The sequence below is a fragment of the Girardinichthys multiradiatus genome, chromosome 10, assembly GCF_021462225.1.
Source record: "Girardinichthys multiradiatus isolate DD_20200921_A chromosome 10, DD_fGirMul_XY1, whole genome shotgun sequence".
Taxonomy (NCBI): domain Eukaryota; kingdom Metazoa; phylum Chordata; class Actinopteri; order Cyprinodontiformes; family Goodeidae; genus Girardinichthys; species Girardinichthys multiradiatus.
In genome coordinates, this window is record NC_061803.1 from 19,722,636 (window position 1) to 19,747,546 (window position 24,911).

At 39.5% G+C, this 24,911-nt stretch overlaps 1 protein-coding gene across 1 annotated transcript in view; it reads left to right on the forward strand.

Moving 5' to 3' along the window:
* Positions 1 to 153: 153 nt before the first annotated feature.
* LOC124874916 (ankyrin-3-like) overlaps positions 154 to 24,911 on the forward strand; it is a 223,918-nt gene continuing 199,160 nt past the window's right edge. Inside the window, exon 1 of the mRNA XM_047376558.1 lies at positions 154 to 374. Coding sequence (XP_047232514.1) covers positions 339 to 374 — 36 coding nt within the window. The 5' untranslated portion in view covers positions 154 to 338. The remainder of the gene's footprint in view (positions 375 to 24,911) is intronic.

The following is a 24,911-nucleotide window of genomic DNA, read 5'->3' on the forward strand; positions in this document are numbered from 1 at the left end:
CGAACAACGCCGCCCCTAGCGGGTGTACTTTAAGTTTCGTTGAGAGTTGCTCCTTCAGGCAGCGGCGGAGGGTAGTAGCAGTACCACCCCACCCCCCCCCCCCCCCCCCCACACACCCCCCCCCCCCACCCCCACCCCGCGTCACCTGGAGTTTTCACCGTTGCAGAACTCTGCTGTCTCCGGGATACTGTACCATCTCTGAGGGCTCCAGTTGGACCAAGAGTCGATCTTCCTCTGATGTTTGACCCTCTTATGCGTTTCCACAGCGGATATTTTACATTGTGTGGACCTCCTGTGGATCAAACTCACCTGAGATAGCACGCTTCTTCTTCTCCAACATGGCCTCTTCCGCCACAGGTGACTGCGAAGAACAGGTAAGCGGGCTGTAAAAGTTTTAATGCCCCACAAAGCTACAACTTTTTTTTATCTCAGTTGTTTTTTTGTTTTTTTATCCGATGGCGTTGTTTTTGTCGATTAGGTAGCCGCTTATAACATCAGTTAGACAGCACAAGTTAAAGAGTGGTAGTGGTTTCTCTAAACACTAAATGTAACGCGGTGTTCCATTTAAAAGTGCATTTTTAGGCGTCAAAACATACAAGTAAAGTATTTATTGAGGCTTTTCTATGTTTTGTGAGTCTGCCAGTAGACTTCTGCATTATCATTCGCCCTCCTGTATATTACTATGGAATTACACTGCATAACAACCCTATAGTGATCAGATTCTGTATCCTTCACATCCAGATGCATCTCAGTAAATTAGAAAATCATGAAAAAGTAATTATGTTCAAAAAGTGAAACTTATACAGATTTATTACACACTGTAATAACTTGACTTGATGGCTGAATCTTGCTGTTCAGAGTCATGTGTTCATACCTGTCAGTGGAAAGTTAAGTGGAGGGCAAACGTTGTTCAACTAACAGAGATTGCTGCAGCCTTTAAAGGGTTTTGATGCAAAAAAAAGTAAGACAAACATCTGTTGAAAGATGGTTTAAAACTTGATATGTGAAAATCTGAACCATGAATAGTGTAATTCTAAGTCACTTTTTTGTTTTAATTTAAAATCTTTTCCTTGTTTCTTTTTATTTGTTGGGGTTTCCATGGTGTTCCAAAGAAATCTGCTCAGGTTAAACTCAAGAGGAAAGGACGCTGACAGGTCTGCCTTCCCCCATGTGAAACACGCATGAACAGTTTTGACATTAAACTTGCAGTACTTTGCAAGTTTAATGTCCACTGGAATAGAGCCAAATCTTAGTAAAACCTCTCTCCTGCAGTGTTTACTTCAAAAACAAATGGAGACTAACACATTTGATAGCTGTTATCTTAATTTATGGGACAAGAGATGACATTGTTGTAATATTCGGATTTACTCCAGGTTTTTGTGACTGTTTAAGTGAAAAAGTGCATTTCTTCACAAAATGAGGTTAGCAGTTGTATACCAGTAAAGCCTAACAGCACAGATCCATTGATACAGGATATCTACAGAAATGAAATGAAAATATAAGAGATTGTACACTGTAAAGCCAAAGGTTTGCTTATTTTAATGATTTTTTGTAATATGCATATGTTAGATTTCTCCGGTTTAAAAAAAAAACAAAACATACGATTATATGATTTGAAACAAATGCTTTTAACAGGATTATTTATTAATTCCAAGATGCACTTCATATGAAGCCATTAAGTCTCCTGTATCTATGGGTTGTGCCCTAGATTGCTGTTTAGGCTTGCCGCTGTTTTTACATGAGCTGTTTGAAATTAGATAATTTGCAGCTGTATGTGACTAAATCCACCCCTTATTTGTTGTTTTCTACCATTATGGATTTAGCTGCAGTCACTGCTGTGAGAAAACACTGGTTTAAAGCTTAATAAAAATGAAGTTTCTTACAACAGTGCATCACAAAATTGTTCATACATGTTAAATCTGTTTTCACGTTTTCTTACAACCACGCATAGTGGAGAAGTGGCAAGAAGAAAGCCATTATTGATGGAAGTTTGATTTGCAGTTGGTTGCAGAACACAATAAAGGTCTTGGCCTACATACAAAATCTAATTTTTGGAACAAGACTAAACACTAGCTGAACACACCATTCCCATGGTGGAACTTAATGGTGCCAGAATCATGATATGGAGATGCTTTTGTTTAGCAGGTACAGGGAAACAGTTTTTTCAGCAAGACAACGTCTTTAAAAATACAGACAATGGTAAAACAATGGTTCAAGATCAAAACATATTCCTGTGTTGGAATGGTCCATTCAAAGTACATCCCTAAATCTAATTATGGACTTGTGGCAAGATAAAAAAAAAAAAATGCAAGGCAAACCTTTTGATTCAGCAAACTGAAAGATGACAAAAAAAACTTGAATCTAAAAACACTAATTGCCTACATTTAGATAAGATAAAACCAAACCAAAGTGTGTAACTTCTAACCTTAAATCCTTTTGATTGAAGCCTCAAACGTCAACCTTGACCCTGCAGAGGTTTATGGCAGGTAGTCACCACAAATAGACAATTGCAAACATTTCAGAAACAGTCTAAGCATAGAGCATGTTTGTCTAAAAGGTGTTGACTCTGTGTCTTTATTCTGCTTGGTTTTATTCCAGCATAACTTAAATCATTCACAGTTTTGGTTAATCGTTACTCCTATGGCAGGTTACACTTGTGTATACTTTCCTGGCCATTTATTTAGTGCTGGAGACGACACATTTTAAAGGTGAACATCACATTTTACGCTCATATTAATCTGTCATGTATACTGTGTTGACCTTTGTTTATGCTTTGCCAGATGGCAACACAAGAACTCGAACTACTGCATTGTTTTACAATCCAGGAAGAGATTTGCGTACTTCAGAAGATTGCTGTCATAAATTTCAAGATGTTATGATAGCATGTAAAGTTTTCAAACTGGGACAGCAGGTATTGTGAAGTAATGATCTTTGTAACAAATTAGTAGATGTGAAAGTAGTTCCCAGCCTTGTTTCTCAACTTTTTAACTGCATACCTTAAACCTAAAAATACATCCCTTAACTAATATTTTGGTGTCAACATTGTTTTTTGAAGGCTGAAATACATATTTGAACTGACTAAACTTGTCCAATACCAAAGTCTTGCTTTCACGCACACTGTTGCCCATCTGTGCTTTTGTGCGTCTACTTGTCTGTGGTTCCTCCTGGCTTAATGGTTGACCACAGATTGTAGTGGGAAATGGAAGGCTGTTCACTTCCAAAGTACTGCTGCCTGTTGCCAAGACTCTGTGCTAGAGGTTTATTGTAGAAGAGCAAACAATATGTGTGAGACTCCACCTATGTCCTGGTGAAAAGCCAATTGTCACCACAATGATTGCTCTGTGTGGTCTGACAGGATCAAAAGGAGAAATGCTATGTTAGGGAAATGTTTTGGATTTTATGGGATGCCATGATGAGTTCAACAGAAAGTACACATCGCGGCCAGTTCTGTCATGGAGACGAGCTTACTTATCTACAGGTTTTTGGCATATTTAAAAAATATTCACAACTGAAGCAAATGACCATAGCTAGATAAATAAAAGTGATGGTTCATTTCATTGAAGGAAGATTTTGGAGATTAGACTGCAGTCAGAGTGAGTACAGAGGATCACAGATAAATTCTCATGGGGGTGTGAAGCTAGCAGCCTACTGTGTTTTTTTTTTTTTGCAAAATGGCTCACATAGGGAGCCATTTTGTCAGAGCGCAGCACAAGCACCTCCACACAAAAGCAGCAAAACATTATAAAGAGAAACATCCGGCCATTTGTTCAGCTTTTAATTATACAAATAAATACCATGTTATGAAATTCAGTAGTTCTAAAAAAGTTAATGCAATTGAAGCATTTCTTATAATTAACACATTAAAGTCCCTGTGACACGATTTTTTCACAAATGCAGAAATTGAAAGAAAACATCTTAATATTGAAGGAATTGGGCAGTAATTGACATGATATTGATATTTAAGACTTGATAAAAGACAATTATGACACAAAATAAGCTTATTTTGATGTCAAATTTTGTAAGTCCATAGTCGCCCCAAAATTATGTGAAAGGGGAAGTCTCCAGTCTTTCATTGCATGAGTGTCAATGATAAAATGTTCAGGTACAAGCCATCTTGTGTTAAAAACGGCGTTAATATGGTGAGACGTTGCATTGCTGGTAGTGGCAGCAATACTACGACAGCATCCATTGGTCTGCACTACTTTTCTGAAGTGAAAGGGATCAGAGGTCCCTGGATCAGACCTGGTTCCTCCCAAGGCTGTATTCTCTCTCCTCTGCTCTTCTCCCTGTACACCAACAGCTACACCTCCAGTCACCGGTCTGTCAAGCTTCTGAAGTTTGCAGACGACACCACCCTGATCGGACTCATCTCTGATGGTGACGAGTCCGCGTACAGATGGGTGGTGGACCATCTGTTGGACTGGTGCAGCCAGAACAACCTTGAGCTCAACGCTCTAAAGACAGTGGAGATGGTTGTGGACTTCAGGCAGAACCCAGCCCCACCTGCCCCCATCACCCTCTGTGACTCCACAATTGACACTGTGGAATCTTTCCGCTTCCTGGGAACCATCATCTCCCAGGATCTCAAGTGGGAGCCAAACATCAGCTCCCTCATCAAGAAAGCCCAGCAGAGGATGTTCTTCCTGCGGCAGCTGAAGAAATTCAACCTGCCAAAGACTATGATGGTGCACTTCTACACAGCCATCATTGAGTCCATCCTCACCTCCTCCATCACCATCTGGTACGCCGCTGCTACAGCCAAGGATAAGGGCAGGCTGCAGCGTGTCATTCGGTCTACTGAGAAGGTGATTGGCTGCAGTCTACTGTCGCTCCAGGAACTGTACACCTCCAGGACCCTGAAGCGGGCAGGGAAGATTCTGGCTGATCCCTCCCACCCTGGTCACAGACTCTTTGAAACTCTCCCCTCTGGCAGGAGGCTGCGGTCCATCCGGACCAAAACCTCACGCCACAAGAACAGTTTTTTCCCATCTGCCACCTGCCTTGTTAACAAAGCCCGGAAACCACACTGACACTTAGTTATCGTCACGTATTGTTAATAATTAAAAATTTGAAATTATTATTTATTATTATTAATAATAATAATAATCCAAAATTATTATTATTATTAAAATAGGAAAAATTACTTGCACATACCATATATTTAAATAAATGTTTCTCTAAAGATTCTAATAAAAAAGAAATGATACACCAGATGGTGTCTTCAGATCTGGAATCATCCCTTGTGTCTGCTGCTACTGCTCCATGCTGCTAATTTCACCTCCAGTTGTTTCATTCAGTGCCATATATATACTGTATGGACAATGTATCTGCTCCAGTCCGGTCCGCTTCAGAACCTGGAGGAGTTCCAAGAACCATACGCAGATTGCGCAGTTAAAGCCAGTGGTAAATGCAGTAGCAAGTCCAAAACAACTCATTCTGTGGAAGTTAAACCAGTCAAATGGCTTCATTTTTCATTTTATGCATCCAGATATTTTCATTTGTTTTGTTCTACACTGGGTGAGTACACTGAGTGCAGCGAAGCTATATTTGTTGCTTCATTTGGTGCTTTTAATGTTAATTGTTCAGTTTATAATACCTTAGTTAACCCAGTAACTGATCTAATTGATCTAATGTAAACAACTTCTAATATATACATGTGTATATATAAATATGTGTGTGTATTTATTAATATAGCGAGATCTACTATGTAAATTATTTTGAAAATCTGGATGTGCTCGTTCTGTTTCCTGGTGGTGTGGAATGATTCATGCATATTGACTCCGGCCATCCTGTGGCAAAAATAGACTCTGGTCGAATTAAATGGCCGTCCGCACGCCGCAGCACTTGTGCTCTGCCATCTGATGAAAGCTGACTATCTTCTCCTGACTGCTGCGTCTCTCTGTGAAAGTGACTGAAATATATCTACAGAAATATCAGATTCTTCACTTTTTAACAGCAATCAGTTTACCTACAGGGGTTCCCGTTGACATCATAAAAGAGTGCAACAAAATCGCATAGCAGTAGTCTGGAAATGACTTTTTAGTGAAATTTATGACCATATATCTCAACAACTGTTCATTTCAGTGGCATGACTTTACTTTTTAAAATATTTTAACAATTGTTTCTTTCCAAAAATGTAATTGGGTTTATCATGGAAATTTGATGTCACAGGCACTTTAAGGTGATCAGTGCATTGAGGGACGTTTAATATGAGTTTTCAACAAGTGTCAGTAAGGTGGAGGATCTGTGATGCTGTGGGCCTGTTCCTCTACCAAAGGCCCTTGGAACCTTGTAATGGTGCATGACATTATAGACTCTTTGAAATACAAGGGTATTTGAATAAAAATCTGATCTGAAGTCAGAGAATAATTGAAGGCCACTTTGAAGGCTGACATCTGACAAGTCAGACTCCAGACAATTTGTTTTTCCTTTTTTGTACAACCAATTTTCTTTCTCTTTATGCTTTGATTGTTTTATATTTTATTGTTTCTTTGTTTTCCATTCTGTATGATGACTTTCATGACATTTTACGCATTCCAGAATGCAACTATTATGTGAATTTAACCAGCTTAAAAACTTTAAATAACAGGGAAAAAGTATGTTGTTGTATTACGTTTAGTAATGTGTTAAATGTTACCAGTTTTAAAGCCTCAAAATACTAAATTAGTCATCTTTGTCCTACTAGTTTTCCTATTAATTTTACTAAGTGATGCTTTCCCATCATCCTGCTGACTGTGGGGAGAAATGTCCAGTTCAGCTGACTCAGTGGGCTGCAGGGGAGGCAGTGAGCTCACTAACACCCACTGGCTGCATTTCAAAGCTGTGTATTGTAGTGAAGTGGGTAAACATGACCTCAATCATGGTGAGGTAATGTCAAGTAACTGAATTATTGTGTTTGAGAAGGTGCTCAAGTATTTGGTAAACACCTGTTGGTATACTTCCAGAGAGCAGTTGTAAAATGCATGTAGCCTGAGCCTCGGACAAACATGGAAGATCAGTGGATTTGTGTTGACTTAGCGCTTTACGCTTTTATTTGCACTCAAGATTCAATGTGTAACTGCCTGTTAACTGTATGTGGCATTATTCTGAGCTTGCTTTTGTCAGGATACTAATGTATATGTGCAGTCAGGTCAGTGAAGCAGCAGAGCCAGACACACAGTGGGACAACATAGACAGAGTCTGTGAAAACTGAATGGTAGCTATTGACAAGAAGAGCCGTCACATAAACAGGATTATGCCTGAAACGTGTTGATGGCTGCAAACAGCAGCTGGTTAATGTGCAACTTACTCGGTTGTGAATGTAACATGGTGGTATTTAGTCTGCTCTTTTCTGCAGAGTTAATTGTAAAATAATTGGAAATGGTCAATATCTAAGAAAGTGGACCGGATTGCAGATCTGTCCTGGTGGATAAACCTTCAGAGAAACTAGAGATGCACCAGTTAATCCGCCATTGATTAGTTCTAAAGGGTGACTGGCAGGTCAAACAATAAAAAATCGTTTTGTTTTTTTTTTAAACTCAAACCTTTCACCCTTTCTGTCTCAGTGAATTATAACTGGTGACACTGGTATGTATGCATCCATTTATTTATTGGCTTATGCTTTCTTTCTGTAGGCAGACGTTTTCTGTTCATTCCAGCTGATTTTCAATAGGATAAGGATCTTATATAGTCCCCAGCCTGTTTCCACCAGGGAATGCGTGAGGGCTGGACTGAGGAGATCCTCGAAGTACTCCTTCCACCGAATTTCTCCAGTCGAGGTCAGCAGCCTCCCAACCCCACTGTAAACAGTATTGGTGAAGCACTGCTTCCCCCTCCTGAGGCGCCGAACGGTTTGCCAGAATCGCTTTGGTACCAACTGGTAGTCCTTCTCCATGGCCTCACCAAACTCTTCCCAGGCCTGAGTTTTTGCCTTTGACACAGGTACCCGTCAGCCGCCTCAGAAGTCCCTCAAGCCAACCACAGCCAATAGGACTCCTTCTCAGCTTGACAGCATCCCTTAATGCCGGTGTCCACCACCAGGTTCAGGGATTACCGCCGCAACAGGCACCCCAGACATTATGGCCGCGGCTACGGGCAGCAGCATCGACAACAGATGCGGAGAACATGGTCCACTTGGACTCTATGTCTCCAACATCCCTCGGAACCTGGTCAAAGCTCTCCCGGAGGTGGGAGTTGAATACATCCCTGGCCAAGGGCTCCGCCAGACGTTCCCAGCAGACCCTCACTATGCGCTTGGGCCTGCCAAGTCTGTCCGGCTTTCTCCTCTTCCAGCGGATCCAACTCACCACCAGGTGGTGATCAGTGGACAGCTCAGCCCCTTTCTTCACCCGAGTGTCCAAAACATGCGGCTGAGCGTCTGATGATACAACAACAAAGTCGATCATCAACCTCCTGCCTAGGGTGTCCAGGTGCCAAGTGCACTGATGGACACCCTTATGTTTGAACATGGTGTTCATTATGGAAAATCCGTGACTAACACAGAAGTCCAATAACAAAACACCACTTGGATTCAGATCGGGGAGGCCATTCCTCCCAATCACGCCTCTCCAGGTGTCACTGTCGTTTCCCACGTGGGCGTTGAAGTCCCCCAGCAGAATAATGGAGTCCCCGGGAGGGGCACTATCCAGCACCCCCAACAGGAACGCCAATAAGCTCGGGTACTCCACACTACCGCTCGGCCCGTAGGCTGAAACGACAGTCAGAGACCTGTCCCCAACCCGAAGGCGCAGGGATACAACCCTCTCATCCACTGGGGTAAACCCCAACACGAGACGGCTGAGTTGGGGGGCAACAAGCAAACCCACCCCAGCTCGCCGCCTCTCCCCGTGGTCCACTCCAGATTAGAAGAGAGTCCAGGCCCTGTCGAGGAGATGGGTTCCAGACCCCACGCTGTGCATGGAGGCAAGCCCGATGATTTCTAGTCTCTCGATCTCCCGCACAAGCTCAGGCTCCTTCCCCCCCAGCGAGGTGACATTCCACGTCCCTAGAGCCAGCCTAAGCATCCGGGAATGGGCCTGCAGAGGTCTCCACCTTCGTCCGCCGCCCAATCCTCTATGCACCGGTCCCTCGCGGTTCCCCCTGCAGGTGGTGGGCCCACTGGGGGATGGCCTCGCATCTCTCGTTTGAGTTTGGCCTGGCTGGGTCCTGCGAGGAGCAACCTGGCCACCAGGCGCTCTCCGATGAGTCCCGACCCCAGGCCTGGCTCCAGGGTGGGACCCCGGCTCCGCCGTACCAGGCAACGTCACGTGCCTCAATTTAATAGTCCTCATGAAGGTGTCTACAACCGCTCTTTGTCTGACCTGTCACCTAGGGCCTGTTTGTTATTGGAGACCCTATCAGGGGCATTTAAGCCCCAGACAACATAGCCTCTAGGATCATTTGAGCACTCAAACCCCTCCACCACGTTAAGGTGGTGGTTCAAGGAGAGCATTAAATATAATTAAATTTAATGTGTTTGAATTGCATAAATTATTGTTAAAATATACAGTACCCTTCAAACATATTTGTGCCCCCAATGTTGCCTTCAGACACCTGTGTAACTTACCACCATTTTTATGGTATGTGGAATATGAGAATTTAATCTTTGGCCACCAAAGACAATTTTATTTTGGACATGTTTAAAACTTGGCTGGCTTGAGCATCACAACTTAATTGTCAATAACATAACACAGCGATAAAGTACATAAAAGTATTACGTACACCTTTTAGCAATTACCCCATTATACCATTACCTAAATTTATGTTGCGTTATGCAGAAGCTCTGTCTGCACTGATGAAAAATTAACTAATCTCGGCATGCTGAATGCTTGAGGAGGCTGCTGCTACAGGGGAGTTTGACCTATATTTTGCTAAATTGAATGTACTCCCAGGGGGGTCAGCACACTATCAACCATAGCCTTACACACTAGAACACTGTACATCTTAAAATCTTCTGACCTGTACATGTTTAATATATGTAATAGGAGATGTCATAAATGAAACACACCCCATTAAAGCCAAAATAATTAATACCCCTGTACGATATTTTGGTTTAAGTACTCTGAATTTTACCAACATGTTTCTTTTGACTGCAAGTAATATTAATGCATGACATAATAATAATAAGTGACGCCAGCATAAAAGTGATACTTATTTTGTTGACTTACCAGCTTGATTTTAAACAGATATGCTTTTGAATTTTATGGGTTTTTAAAAGAACCATGAAAGAGAAGAAACTGTGCCTTAGGTTCTTTGGTGGAGATAGTTTTACAGTTTTGAATCCAAGAAAATATGAAGGAATTACAAGATTTCCGACATTTGTGCAACAAAGCGAACGCCCTACCCTTTCTCTAATTTTTATTAAACTCAAAAAGCATCAAAGTACATGTTGATTATTGCGTTCAAACACATTGGATTACATAGGCAATACAGTGGTACTGATACAGTGGTATTTTAATGATTATTATTATTAAGTCAGAAAATGTTATTTTAGGGGGCAAATGATGATCAGAACAAGACATCCTTATCCTATTGAAAATCAGCTGCACTGAACAGAAAAAATCTGCCTACAGAAAGAAAGGATAAGCCAATAAATGAATGGATGCATACGTACCAGTGTGTCACCAGTTATAATTCACTGAGACAGAAAGGGAAACAGAAAGAAACTCCAATAGGGTAGTTGCACCGACTGACACCAGTGCAGACTGGTGAATTCTATCGTTTGGCTGTAGGATTCAAATTCAGCAGTCTTACTCTGGATCTCTTGAGTTCCTCCAGAGTTAACATGTGCCTTTTGGCTGCTTATTTAAGTAATTCTCTCCTATCAGTTTAGGTTGACAGCCATGTCTTGTAAAAGTAACTGTTGTGCTATGAGCAGTACTGTGGAAAATGTTCACAGTTTGGAAAAACGTTTTATAACCTAACCCTATTTTAAACTTCTCCACAGCTTTATTACCCATGTCTTGACATTGTTCCTTGGTCTTCATGATGCTGTGATGATGTTTGTTCACCAGTGTTCTCTAACCAGCCTCTGAGGTGTTCACAGAGCAACTGTATTTATACTGAGATTAAATTACACAGAATTGGCCTATTCAATAATAAAGTGATTTCTGAAAAAAATTTGTTGCACTGAATTTATTTATTTTTTTGCAGTATCAGATTTAGGGATATGAATACAAACTGATATTACAAACATGCATTACATGTTACAAACATAATTACTAGTAAGCAATGTTAAAAACAAAATTCATACCATTTTACTTCTACTATGTAAGCTTGCAATACTTTGTGTTGTTCTGCCATGTAAAATTCTAATACGTAGACTAGTTTGTGGTTCCAATGTGACAAAATGTCACATTGGAACCAGAAAACTGTGTAGTTTTTTGGCACTATAGAGTTGTTTTGAAATTTCAGTGTCTGAGGACAATTGAGCATCTTCATAAGTGTTATGCAATGACAAATGTTAACCATTTAGTAGTAAATTTGAAGTGGGTATATACAGTCATAAAGAACAAAATAAATGAAATCGACATGTTTGACCTTTTAACTAAATTATGTGTGATTAAAAAGGTAAAACAGGTATTGTTGCCACTTATTTGAAAATTTGTAATGATTACATCACAGTGGTACACTTATTTGAATATCTAATTGTTATTGTTAGTTAAAGTGTGCTTCTAATAACAAAATTATGGAAATATGTGTGGTGTTTAATTTTCTGCAATGTAAAAATCAGTACTTTTTGAAATGTTTAAAAACTTTTCAAGCTCTTCTGTTGCCACCCCTTCCAGGACAGATAACTTGATGATGGAATAACAGGTGTGTCACTGGTTTCTGAGTTCTCGCTGGCAGAGTGTGAATACAGATCCAAGTTTTCCAGCTGTACTCCCGTCAATGTGCAGCTCACCAGTCTTGGCGATGAGACCATTTTAGGCGTGGAACCGTGTCCTTTTCCCTTCCATTAGCATTGTGTTAGTGCGTCGATGCTGAGACAAAGAAGGATTGTAAATCAAGGGAGGGAGTCTTTGGGGCTGCTGTTTGTGCGTCTGCTCTTTCTCAATTGTCGTGTGTGTGTGTGTGTGTGTGTGTGTGTGTGTGTGTGTGTGCGTGTGTTTGTGTGTGTGTGTGTGTGTGTGTGAGAAAGTGCTTTTTTTTGTCAGTGTAAAAGAGTCTCTTGCTTTATGACTGTTTAACCTTTTTGTTTAACACTTTTTTACATGGGTGTTTCAGCAGTAGACATGTCTGATTGTTAGCTGAAGGGAGAGACAACATTTTATACTATACATTAGTTTCGATCTTTGGTGTTGTATAATCAGCAGCCTTGAAAAGCTTTAGGGAATAGAGGGACTTGCGGGAAAGTTAAAGGAATCCTGAGTAAAGGTGCACCGGTCAGACTTTTGCTACTTGGTACCAATTTCTGTGTTTCTTTAAAGTCTGAACTGCTGATAAAAAATTTTTTCTAAGGGCTAAAGAGAAAAAATGCGTGCCTTTAAGAGAGGTATTAGTTTAGCAAGAAATGAAACATGAAGAAATTACAAGATTTTCCCTATTTAAGTATGAAAGTCTATTCCTTAATTTTGCATATTTATTTGTGATTTAATTAAACCCAGAAAAGAAAAGTTCATGCTGTTGGTTAATGCATTTATAGACAAAAAGGGAGGTGGAAAGTTCACCATTTGATCTACAGATCAACACTCAGTGACAATTGAAGGATAGTAAAGTTATTCTAATCTCTGGCCTATTGACTGCTGTACTTCTAATTCTAAAGGAGGTTATGTAACAGAATTTGAGCTTTAATGTTTTGAAGCTGTTCAGGATATTTCATCATTTGTCACTTTTGTTCTCACTTTTTGTTTTACTGACTGAGGTCATATTCGGAAAACAGTTTGGTTTTGTTGTTATTCTTATAACAGATTTATTGGTGGTATTTGTTTTTATGCATTTTGAGGAAACCTATATCAGTTTCTACCTGTGCTCATATTTGCATTATAACTGTTTTATAATTTTATTTTAAATCTTATTGTTGATAAATCTTTTCCATTTGGTGTCAAATATTAGTTTTCTTTATAAATACATGTTATGGTGGATTTTTCCAAACAAACCCCCAAAACAATTGTTATTAGATGGAATGACTATCTATGGTAAAATATAAGTGGGGGGAAAAAACTACCTAAGAAAAAAACCTGAGAAAGTTCAAATTGCATGTATGGTGCCAAAATGGCAAATTTTGCAGGTTTGCCTAGATTTTATAGTTTAAACCCTCTCTATAATTTCCATGCTGACATTTTTTGCATTCATTTTGGTATTGCTAATAGTCAGATTATGTACAGTGGTTTGCTAGATGGTTTGAATTTCTACTTTCAAAACAATATTCAGATTATAAGGTGCATTTATTTAGGTGTATTGTTTTATTCTTCTGCTGTGTGCCATATTCATTTACTCAGTAAGATATTTTTATATTTTTTGGTTGTAATACTAGAACAATTTAAACAAACATTTTAGTTCCTGAGAACTAAACACTGGTTCACTTCATTTTGCCTTTTTTGAACAGAACTCTCCAAAAGAGGCTTAGAATTAAGAGGTTAAATACAACATAATTAATGTTTTAAACTGTCTTTAACAAAGCCCTGACCACATACCCGTAGAAAATGTGTGGGCAGATCCTGCAAACTATTCTGAGAAGCTTGTAGTGGAAAAACTTTGACCCAAATCTAGTCTTTCATTGGTCTATTCTACTAAATACAAAGAAAATGTGTGTATCTAAAAGTGAACAGGAATAATTTTGGTAATCCTAACTGTGCTTAAATAAGAAAGGTTTAGTCTGATTTAATGTCAGATGGAAAAGAAAGGTTATGTATATTTTTTAGACAACAAATTTAAGACTCATCTAGCAGAAGATACACCTATTAAGAACTGAACCCAGGGTCACTGCACTCATAGTGACCTTTCCATCCCAGCTGGTGAATTTTCAAGCAAATCAAACTGATTGAATGTCAGCCTCTCTGTATCTTTGAGTCTTAGACAAGCAGATTGATTCCCAGGCATAAATAAACTACTGGCTCTATTGATTGTGATCATCTCTCTCATGCTGAACTTCCTCTTAAGAGCGTTTTTTTTAGTTTTTTGGAGTTGCCATGGAGAAATCCTGCCACTTTAATGTTGTTACCATAGGGATTCATCTTTTGCCGTGGTGCTGCCTTGGTAACAGAGTATGAGCTCAGACTAATTTCCGCCTGCCTGGTTGTTATCAAGATTCTTTCTCAAATGAGGTTATTAATATGCAGCATGCATCAAGGATAGTTTTTGTCTTTTTTATTCCTAATTTGGACATTTGGCATTAGTTCATTGTCTAAACTGTAAGTTAAACTTCAGATGTAGAGAAAAATGTGGTGGGAGGAAAGTTACACTAATTAATTAGGCAGTGAGAAAAACCCAGATAAAAAGCAAACAGAAAGTGATTACGATCAAAATATCTTCATCTTTGACCAGGTCTTCATCAGGTTGTTGTATCTGGACTGACATTCCTTTATGTCAGGCAACCACAGACATGAAAGTTTAAAGACAGGTGCAGCCTTTGTATGATTTTAGTTTTTTAAAAGAAAATAAAAACTTATTTTTATGTCACACCTCCTTTAAAAAAGCCCCATATGTAAAGCCTACACAAAGCCTCAGTGTTTTGTCTTTGCTGTGAGGGTGACCGCTTCATTTTGAGCTGAAACGCTAAATTCTATCCTCTGCTGTTTTGACCCAAGATTTCATAGTTTACAACCAACAGCTGCCAGCAACAAGTTCTCACCTGCAGCACACTCAGGTTTTCCCAGAAGCTTTTTCTAACGCAGATGTAGTCATGCATGTGGCATAGATTTTTTTCACATGACACTAATCTAATTACAAATTTTGGCTCTGAATCGTCAGTGTGAAAAACATGCACAATACACATCACATGGATTGTGATCTGTTGCCATTTTGTATTATTTTTCTTACCATTTATCAGCTGACAGATGAAAGGCCAGGCAGTAGGAGATTCTAAAACTTCTTCAAATGCAGTGGTATAACTTTTAAATGTGTAAAGGCATTATTGTTCGGGTTTATTCGAAGTGGTGAACAAGTTGTAACAGGCTGAGTATCCTCAGTCTGCTCTCATTTGGTGTGTTTAAAACATATTTTCACTCAACCAGGTCGCAGCAGTGGTTTCATAGAGGGTTTCTCAATGCATCCCAAACGTTTCATTGGAAGTGAAGAAGATGACACAAGCTTTTAAAACAACAATCAAGAAAAAATGGAAGCATAACAAACCTTGTTTATTAAACATACAGTACATACAGGGGTTGGACAATGAAACTGAAACACCTGTCATTTTAGTGTAGGAGGTTTCATGGCTAAATTGGACCAGCCTGGTATCCGGTCTTCATTGATTGCACATTGCACCAGTAAGAGCAGAGTGTGAAAGTTCAATTAGCAGGGTAAGAGCACAGTTTTGCTCAAAATATTGAAATGCACACAACATTATGGGTGACATACCAGAGTTCAAAAGAGGACAAATTGTTGGTGCACGTCTTGCTGGCGCATCTGTGACCAAGACAGCAAGTCTTTGTGATGTATCAAGAGCCACGGTATCCAGGGTAATGTCAGCATACCACCAAGAAGGACCAACCACATCTAACAGGATTAACTGTGGACGCAAGAGGAAGCTGTCTGAAAGGGATGTTCGGGTGCTAACCCGGATTGTATCCAAAAAACATAAAACCACGGCTGCCCGAATCATGGCAGAATTAAATGTGCACCTCAACTCTCCTGTTTCCACCAGAACTGTCCGTCGGGAGCTCCACAGGGTCAATATACACGGCCAGGCTGCTATAGCCATACCTTTGGTCACTCATGCCTATGCCAAACGTCAGTTTCAATGGTGCAAGGAGCACAAATCTTGGGCTGTGGACAATGTGAAACATGTATTGTTCTCTGATGAGTCCACCTTTACTGTTTTCCCCACATCTGGGAGATTTACGGTGTGGAGAAGCCCCAAAGAAGCGTACCACCCAGACTGTTGCATGCCCAGAGTGAAGCATGGGGGTGGATCAGTGATGGTTTGGGCTGCCATATCATGGCATTCCCTTGGCCCAATACTTGTTCTAGATGGGCGCGTCACTGCCAAGGACTACTGAACCATTCTTGAGGACCATGTTCATCCAATGGTTCAAACATTGTAACCTGAAGGCGGTGCCGTGTATCAGGATGACAATGCACCAATACACACAGCAAGACTGGTGAAAGATTGGTTTGATGAACATGAAAGTGAAATTGAACATCTCCCATGGCCTGCACAGTCACCAGATCTAAATATTATTGAGTCACTTTGGGGTGTTTTGGAGGAGCGAGTCAGGAAACGTTTTCCTCCACCAGTATCACGTAGTGACCTGGCCACTATCCTGCAAGACGAATGGCTTAAAATCCCTCTGACCACTGTGCTGGACTTATATATGTCATTCCCAAGACGAATTGACGTTGTATTGGCCGCAAAAGGAGGCCCTACATCATACTAATAAATTATTGTGGTCTAAAACCAGGTGTTTCAGTTTCATTGTCCAACCCCTGTATATACACTGAACCATGACATCACTGCATTTTATTGAAAACTGGTTTATGTTTATTCTTATTTTTTGCTTTTTTACAATTCTTCCTGTAGTTTATTAGTTTTTCTTATTCTTTTTATCTTTATTTTGTAGTTCAGTTGAATTTACATACTAGTCTTGTTTATAGAGGTTTAGACTAAAGTATTTTAAATGGAAGTTAAAAGTATTTTGTTAATATATTCTTGTATTTTGGAGAGAAGTTGTTTGAGTTTATTCTGTATTTGTGTGTAGTGATTGCTGTTTGAGGATGCCAGTGCACAAATTTACTCCTTTATCTATTGTTTTTATAATACCACACCTTACCAGGCAGATATTCATAAAACAATAACTGACAGAGGTGTTTGACTATTTACTGATAATCAGGTGGTGCCCCTACTTGGTGATTTTGATTGAATTTCTAATTTTATTAATAATTGCCTTTGACACTTACTAACAGTTATTCTTAGCCAACTGAAACCTATTGTTGCACAACATCCACATTGCATCATGTCTTTGGATCATCCAATCTCCAGTCAGCTCACCACAAAATCTTTAGCTGCTGCAATCTTCCCAGTTACAGTACGCCCATAAATCAGAGAAATACATCTCTTGTTACATTTAGACAGGCAGACTTCATCTTCACCATCTCTCCTTTATGATGTTTCCCACCGTTTTTTTTTTGTTTTTTTTTACTCTGCAATGGTTAAGGAACCATAACTGAAAGAAATGAATGATCTCCCATATTTCCCTTGTGATATCTGAAGTTTACTTATCATTCAGGTCAAAATGGATCCCTCTGTCAGGCTGTTTGTTTTTCTCCCATTAGCATCCCACTGGTCCTGACCACCCACTATCTCCAATAACCACCACTTCTCTTCGTCTGTTATTATTCAGAGTTATGGAGCACTTACAGTGCAATCATAAAAAACCCTCCCCTTTCCAGCAGGCTTCTTATGGCTGATTGAAAGAGGGAATATTATTTATAAGGGTATTGAGTTACAGCTGTGTGGTTGGATGCAATCAGGTGGAGACACATTATTATGTCTGCATGTGTGCGTGAAAGTGAATGTGTGTTTGAGCTGCCAGTTTCAATTTGCACTGAGAGGTAGGGAGGATGCTCTGAAGAGGCAGAGCTGGAAGAACAGAGAAGATGTGCTGGAAAAGCTGATATGTGACACCAAACATGAGATTTTCACACTACGAGTAGAACTACCACTACTTCAAGGTATTTAGACAAAAATGTGAAACATGATTTAACTGCTTTCATTTAACAGAGAATTCCAACATACTGTTGCTATAATATGATTTTTGCAGGTAATCATATTTCTGTCGCGGGGCAACGGTGGTAGGGTTTTGTCCTGTAATTGGTGGGTTACCAGGCTCTGTCTGTCTCAATCGTTGTGTCCTTAGGTAAGAAACTTCACCAGCCTTGTCTGCTGATGGTGGTCAGAAGGCTCGGTGGCGCCGATTGTATCCCAGCCTCACTTCTGTCAGTCTGTCCCAGGGCCGCTGTGGCTACAATGTAGCTCACCAGTGTCAGTGTGTGAATGTGTGTATGAATAGATGGATCACTGATTGCAGTGTAAAGCGCTTGGGGGTCCTCAGAGATAAAGCACTATACAACTACAGGCCATTAACCATAATAATGTTATCTAAACTTTTGATTTACAGGTTTGTTTATTTCTGCCATAGCAGACCTAAGCAAATGCTTAAAGAATAAGCACCCACTCAATTTAGTAGTAGTTTCTAAGTGGTCATTGTGCAGAAAATTATACCTTTTTGCTATTCTTGAGTGTCTTGACTGATTATAGCTGGGTAATTAGTCAAATATGTGCTGTGTTAGAGCCTGAAGTTGGCTGCATGTAACTCTTGCCCACTTTAGTTTTGAAACAGCATTACCTCAGCCTGTCACAAATACATTGTCAATATTAAAACAAAGCACTGTTTGGTTTGAGGTCACGATTCACATGTCAGCATAAGAACCACCCTACTTGATGGGAGTTTCACTGCAAGCCCACACCTGACAGAAGATGCCATAGATGCTAAACATCATATAGAGCATTAGAAGCAAGAGAGGAGGGTGGAAAATGTAGATTTATTGAAACCAATATCATAATTGCAATACTTTCCAATAATATCGACGTGACATGATTTTCTGATACCATGCATCCCTTTTCTGTACTTATTATGAGTTATGGTTGGTGCTCCTTTAGCTTTTTCCCCAAAAAGTCAAATATTTTTTTCTTGTGAGGAATATAATATAGTATCCTTCTTTCTACCATCTGACTGCAACATGCGGGAAAGTGGAGGACTCTTTAATGAATGTTCCAAAGATCTGGAGAAAACTGAACATCACACGATACAACTGTTTTTCTTTGAAAAAAACACAAAAATACAACTACTTTTAGAACCCTTGCTAAAATAACACAATACTATAATTTGGACTAGTACAAATAAAGTAATATTAACATGAAATGTTTTAAATAAACAGGAGTGACGCTTACGTTTACAATGTTACTATAAATTTAAAAAAATAGTTTTTCTGGATTTCTTAGAGAACTTGCCTTTTTACATGTTTGCAGGATGCATACATTTCAAATAGATTGAGTGTTCTGTTTAATATGACTGGTGAAGGAAATCAAAGGAATCTAAAATAGCTTAATTGCTTGAATTGTATCCTCACAATTACACATGCAGCATAAGTTCACTGCATATTCCTTTGCAGAAACATTGCAGGAAACTAAGCCTTCCCCCCTCAGTGTCAGTTTTTAAAAAGCAAAATCTGAGTCTGCCAGGAAAGCTAATTTAAGGAGCAGGTTTGTGATGTTTCTACATTACATGTTGAAGGTCTTACTGCTGCACTTCAGCAAAAATTGGGAATAAATCCTTTTATGGAAGTAGAATAAACTGCTCATGGAATTGTAGCAAAATTGAAATTTAACAAGTACTCACAACTGAAGAGAATGATGCTACTTTATGATATTTTATTGCATCAAGATTTGGAAACAATTGTCAAAACTGCACTTTGTTGTTTTTGTAATCGCAAGCTATGGCCACCAGGTGTCACACTACATGCTTCAGTTCAGTCAGAACCTGTTTACAGTGTAAACATGAAAGGTCATAGGCCTCATGTGAAATATAACACAATATCACACCTTAAAATGAACATTTTATCTGCAGCATGAGTCTAATTACTGCAGACAGAATGGAAGGCAGAAAATTAAACAGACAGAATGTGTGGTTCTGCCTAAGAGAATAAAAATAATGAGCAGTCTTGGATACAATCCCTAAATTCGTCTGTTTCTCAGTGGATGGTGCAGTTATAATTGTACTGGGCAAACTAACTCACACTGGCATAATCCACTCACAAAAAGACACTCCATGTGAGTTTAATAATCCAATGATCCACCACATGGCGGAGTTCCTGCCTTTGTTCATTATTGATAAGGAAGCTGTAGGTTGAAGGTGGATATTCAAACATTTTTGTTTCACATTTGTCTTGCTTTATGAGTAGTAGTTTATAATTGTATAACTTTCTCCTCATTTAGTATATAATCTTGAGGTAAAATTTGTGTCCACGCAGGAATTTGTAATGCAGAGCATTCAGGTCCTTAATAATGTAGTCCTTAGGTGGTGTTTAAGAGCATGACACCAGTTACCCTGATGGTTATGTGATGCATTTGTGACGCACTCCAGAAATTACTTTGCAAAAAATTGGCTACTTTCCACTGTAAAAAAAAAAAAGTTAAAGTTGCACTATTAAGGGTGCATCAGTCAATCAGCCAGGGATTAAAATCAGGCAAATTTCCTTTGATCAACTGATCATTGTTCATATAATAAAAAACATCAGGAGAACCTTTTCCTGTTCATTAAATGTATGGAAACTTAAACATTCCACTTTTTAGGCCTGTAAATGAATCAGAAACAGAAAGTTATGTGATGCACGTTTTGAGTTTGGTATAAGTCAGATGAATGAATGAATTGTTTTGTTTTTCTCCTCATAAAAGCTACACCTGGCCTAGTGTTTTATTTAGCTGTGACACCTTCCTCGAGGGGGCTATAACCTAGTGTTCTCTTTTTATAGATGATACACTTGCCCCTGTCTTTCTGTGTTCAGTGGTGTCTCTCTCTTAGACAAAGCAAGAGAGGGATTTTTTGTTTAAATCAACATCACATGGTCAGGTATCCCAGTGTCATAAATGTAAAGGACTGCTTCCATATAATATTAGCCAATATTTGTCTAGTGTGATGCCCTGTCTTAATTTTTTTTTCCTCCCCCACCTGTTGTTTTCGAGCTATCAGTCAGCTGTGTATGATGTAAAATGAGAGGAAACCCCTTAAAGTTGTTCACTTTTAAACAAGTCTTCTGTCTGGAAATATTTTCTGCAAAACAGACATGATAGTAAATTATTTGGCATGTGTGGTAACCAGTAGGATCCACTCATGACCATAACCTGGAAACCCTTTGTGCAGTTGGAGAGTGGTTTTCTATTTCTTGTAACTAAAAACTTGATGTATAATTCGCACCTTATAGTGGAGGTAATGCATTAAAGGCAGTTGGAGTAAAAAAAGAATAACTTGTATACCGCACAGGGGCATTCAGAAATCTATTCATTAAAATCAAAATATTTTAAAATCACTATTACTATAAATATACATTTTTTAAATATTTGATAAGAGTTGCAGAATAATAATAGTAATTTGTTAAAAAAACAAGTTACATAATTTTTTGTTCCTGTTATAATCTTGAAAACTGCTCAAGGATATCATTCCATCATAATATCGTACTTGCCAGTGCCTGTTAATGGGCCAATATTAATAAATCTATATTTTATATTTTTATTTTTTTTTACTTTTTGAAGAGGTGTTTTCTTGATCTGTAAGAGGTGCTCAGACACAAACAACCTGTGGATGAGCTGGCAACTATTAATACTCAAGCCCCCGTGGTGTGGCTTGTTGCTGCTGTGATCTCACTTGTGGTGCATGTGGGAGGCGACCACAGGTAGAAGTGAAGTGGATGAGAAAAAAGAGAGAGGAACAGAGGCAAAGAGAAAGAGTCAGAATGTGCATCTCTCCATGGCCTCTGAGCCTCACTGGCTCCTCTCATATTCAGTGTGTGTGTGTATGTGTGTAAGTGGGTGTGAGCAGCTGAGCGAGTTGTTCGCTGTGCGCTTCCAGAGTGGCAGCCACACCACTCTTCTCCACTCATTCATGTTGGATTAACAAAACCAGCCTTTTTGGACCTGACACAGCTGTTTGGGGTTCTCACAGCTGCCGGGATGAGTGAGGAAGCTAAAGAGAAATCCACAGGGAAGTCGGCTCACCGCAAGAAGAAGGGAAAGAAGGTAAAAGACGCTCAGAGCTTTGTAAACAACATGGTGTGGCTGCTGGGGTTAAAACAGAAATCCTTCTAGGTGATCAGAGAATGGACATTTGGACAAAGACGTTTTAGAATTGTTGGTTTTCAAGCCTTTTGTTCTCAGAAGATGAATGTTCTCTACCTTGTTGATGGGGTGGCAGCTCTGGCTTTTGTTGCTAAGAGACTTCAGTAAGTGGTTTGATGACATGGTTTACTGAGCTTTATCTTGGCAAAGCCCCTTTAGTTGTTTGGTTTTTACGCTAAATATATCTTATGAAATGAATTTTGTGTGCAGGATTGAGTTAATGTTCACCAAAGTGGACTGGAGATTTCATCCATCCGTCCATTGTCTATACCCGCTTGTCCTTGTAGGGTTGCAGGAGGGCTGGTGCCTATCTCAAGCATTCATTCGGGGGAGAGGCAGGGTACACCCTGGATAGGTCTCCAGTCCACCTCAGGGCAACACAGGGACAATAAGGACAAACAACCATGCCCACATACATTCATACCTAAGAGCAATTTAAAGTAACCAATTAATCTAACAGTCTAATTTTTGGACTGAGGGAGGAAGCCAGAGTATCACAGTTTCGATTGGACCTTATTGCTGCAAGTGCTACCAACTCCACCACCATGCAGCCATGTAGAGATTTGTTTGCTTTATATTAATATCATCTTGTGTGTTTAAATCATCTCAAAGTCATTGAGCACCTATTAATGTCTTTGTGAGCAGAGGATAAATGTAGGCAGGGCAATAGTTGAGAATCAGATGAGAGTAAAGGTAAACAATCAAGGAACAATGAAAAGGGGTGAAAATAGGGGTGTGGTGGGGGGAGGGTGCTGATGGAGGGCTGAGGATTATAAAATAGGAGAGCAGATAAAAGTGAGAAAAGATGTGTGAGGTGGCAAGTGTCACCTTTTGTCATCTGTGATCTTTAACGTCTCTCCCTTTGTTTCACCCAGATTGACTCAGTATAGCATTGATTAGATTAGATAAATGCCAAAAATGCCTTCTCACAACCTGCTTAGCAGACATTTGAATTTATAGGTCCACTTTGGCAGGCTGAATCTGTGACTGCGCAGCCTTCGCCATCAATATGCCCTAACATAAAATGTTTTTCTGGAGATTTCAGAATTTTAGAAATATTTATTGATATTATTAGACATGTTGTTTTTTTCATCATTGGAACACATAATAGTCTAATATCTTATTAATAGAAAGCATCTGTATTGTTTTTAAAGATTGTAGTTATTTTATTATACTCATTTTTTTATTTACAGTGAACAGATATTTTGATAATGCCTTAGTGTTACCTACAGATGCACCAATTAGAGATTTTGTGGCCAGTTTCTATTACTAATTTTGTACAGCTCTATTCTGCTGTTACCAGATTGTAACCCATTCTGACTTTTCTTTAAGAGCTAAAAATAACAAAAGTCTAGGTGTCTGGATAAAGTGAAAATTCAAGTTTCTTAGAAATGTCAGTCAGTCAGTCATTTTCTACTGCTTATTCCATAGTGGGTCACGGGGGAGCTGGTGCCTATCCCCAGCAGTCTATGGGCGAGAGGCAGGGTACACCCTGGACAGATCGCCAGTCCATCGCAGGGCAACACACAAACAACCATGCACACACTCATTCATACACCTAAGGTCAATTTAGAGTGACCAATTAACCTAACAGGCATGTCTTTGGACTGTGGGAGGAAGCTGGAGTACCTGGTGAGAACCCACGCATGCACGGTGAGAACATGCAAACTCCATGCAGAAAGACCCCAGGCTGGGAATTGAACCCAGGACCTTCTTGCTGCAAGGCAACAGTGCTACCAACTGCGCCACCGTGCAGCCCTTCTTAGAAATGAAATATTTAAAATAAAACTTTTGCAAGTTACAATGCTGGATCTCTCTAAATCACTGAAAACTATAAATACTATAATAATCCTCCAGACTATTAGACAGGTATCAATAAGTAAAACAAAAATAAAAAATAAAATAAAATACAGCATATCTCCCTTGCTCCTTTACAAACTTTTTTTTTTTAAGTATTCATGTATATCTTTTCTTCTAGATAATTTCATATTAAATATCAACTGTGTCCAGCTTAATATTGTGATGACCCCATTTTGTGGTAAAAATTGAAGTCAATATTGCCGGTCCCTAATGCCAGTCTGATATTTAATGCCAGTCATTTTGTTGACACGAAATATACTGCAGAGGGCTGAAAAAATAAGGGACTTGCCAGGCCTCAGTTATTATTGTATGTACCATTACCCATACCAATGTTTCATAAAATAAGTCTTAATTACATCCATAACCTGTATGCAGACAGAGAGTGATCCCTATCAAGCCCTCAGTGAGGACTGTTGAGTCATTCACTTTTACTGTGACTAACTGTGTGTGCTCTCTTTCATACTCTAAACTTGAAAACTGGCTCAGAGTTTATTTGCTTAGCTGTCTTTCTCTCCTAGATAAAGCCGCTAAAGGAGCTACTATCATTAATGTTTTACTTTTCTTTCCCATAGAAAGTACTCCTGGATCAGTGCTTCTGTGTTATTTTTGTGTCTCTGCTCTGTTTTCTCAAACCCCCAGTCGGTCACGGCAGATGGCCGCTCACACTGAGCCTGGTTCTGCTGGAGATTTTTTCATGTTAAAAGGGAGTTTTCCTCTCCCCTGTCCCTACATGCATGCTCAGTATGAGGGATTGCTGTAAAGTCAACACAAGTGACTGTCCACTACGCTTTTACACACTTTTTACTACAAAATTCTGTCTATGCTGTCTATCTTCAAGCTGAGATACAATTTTCATGCTGACATTTAAGGTTTTGGTGGGTGTGTGTAATGAAGAGGTCTTCATTACGTGGACTATACCTATTTAAGGAATTCATAGCACATCAGAGGGTGCTTCAGTTGACCTTTCTCATTTGTCCTCTGTTGAGCAGAGCAACATAAATCCTCTTTTGGATCCTCAGCTTTT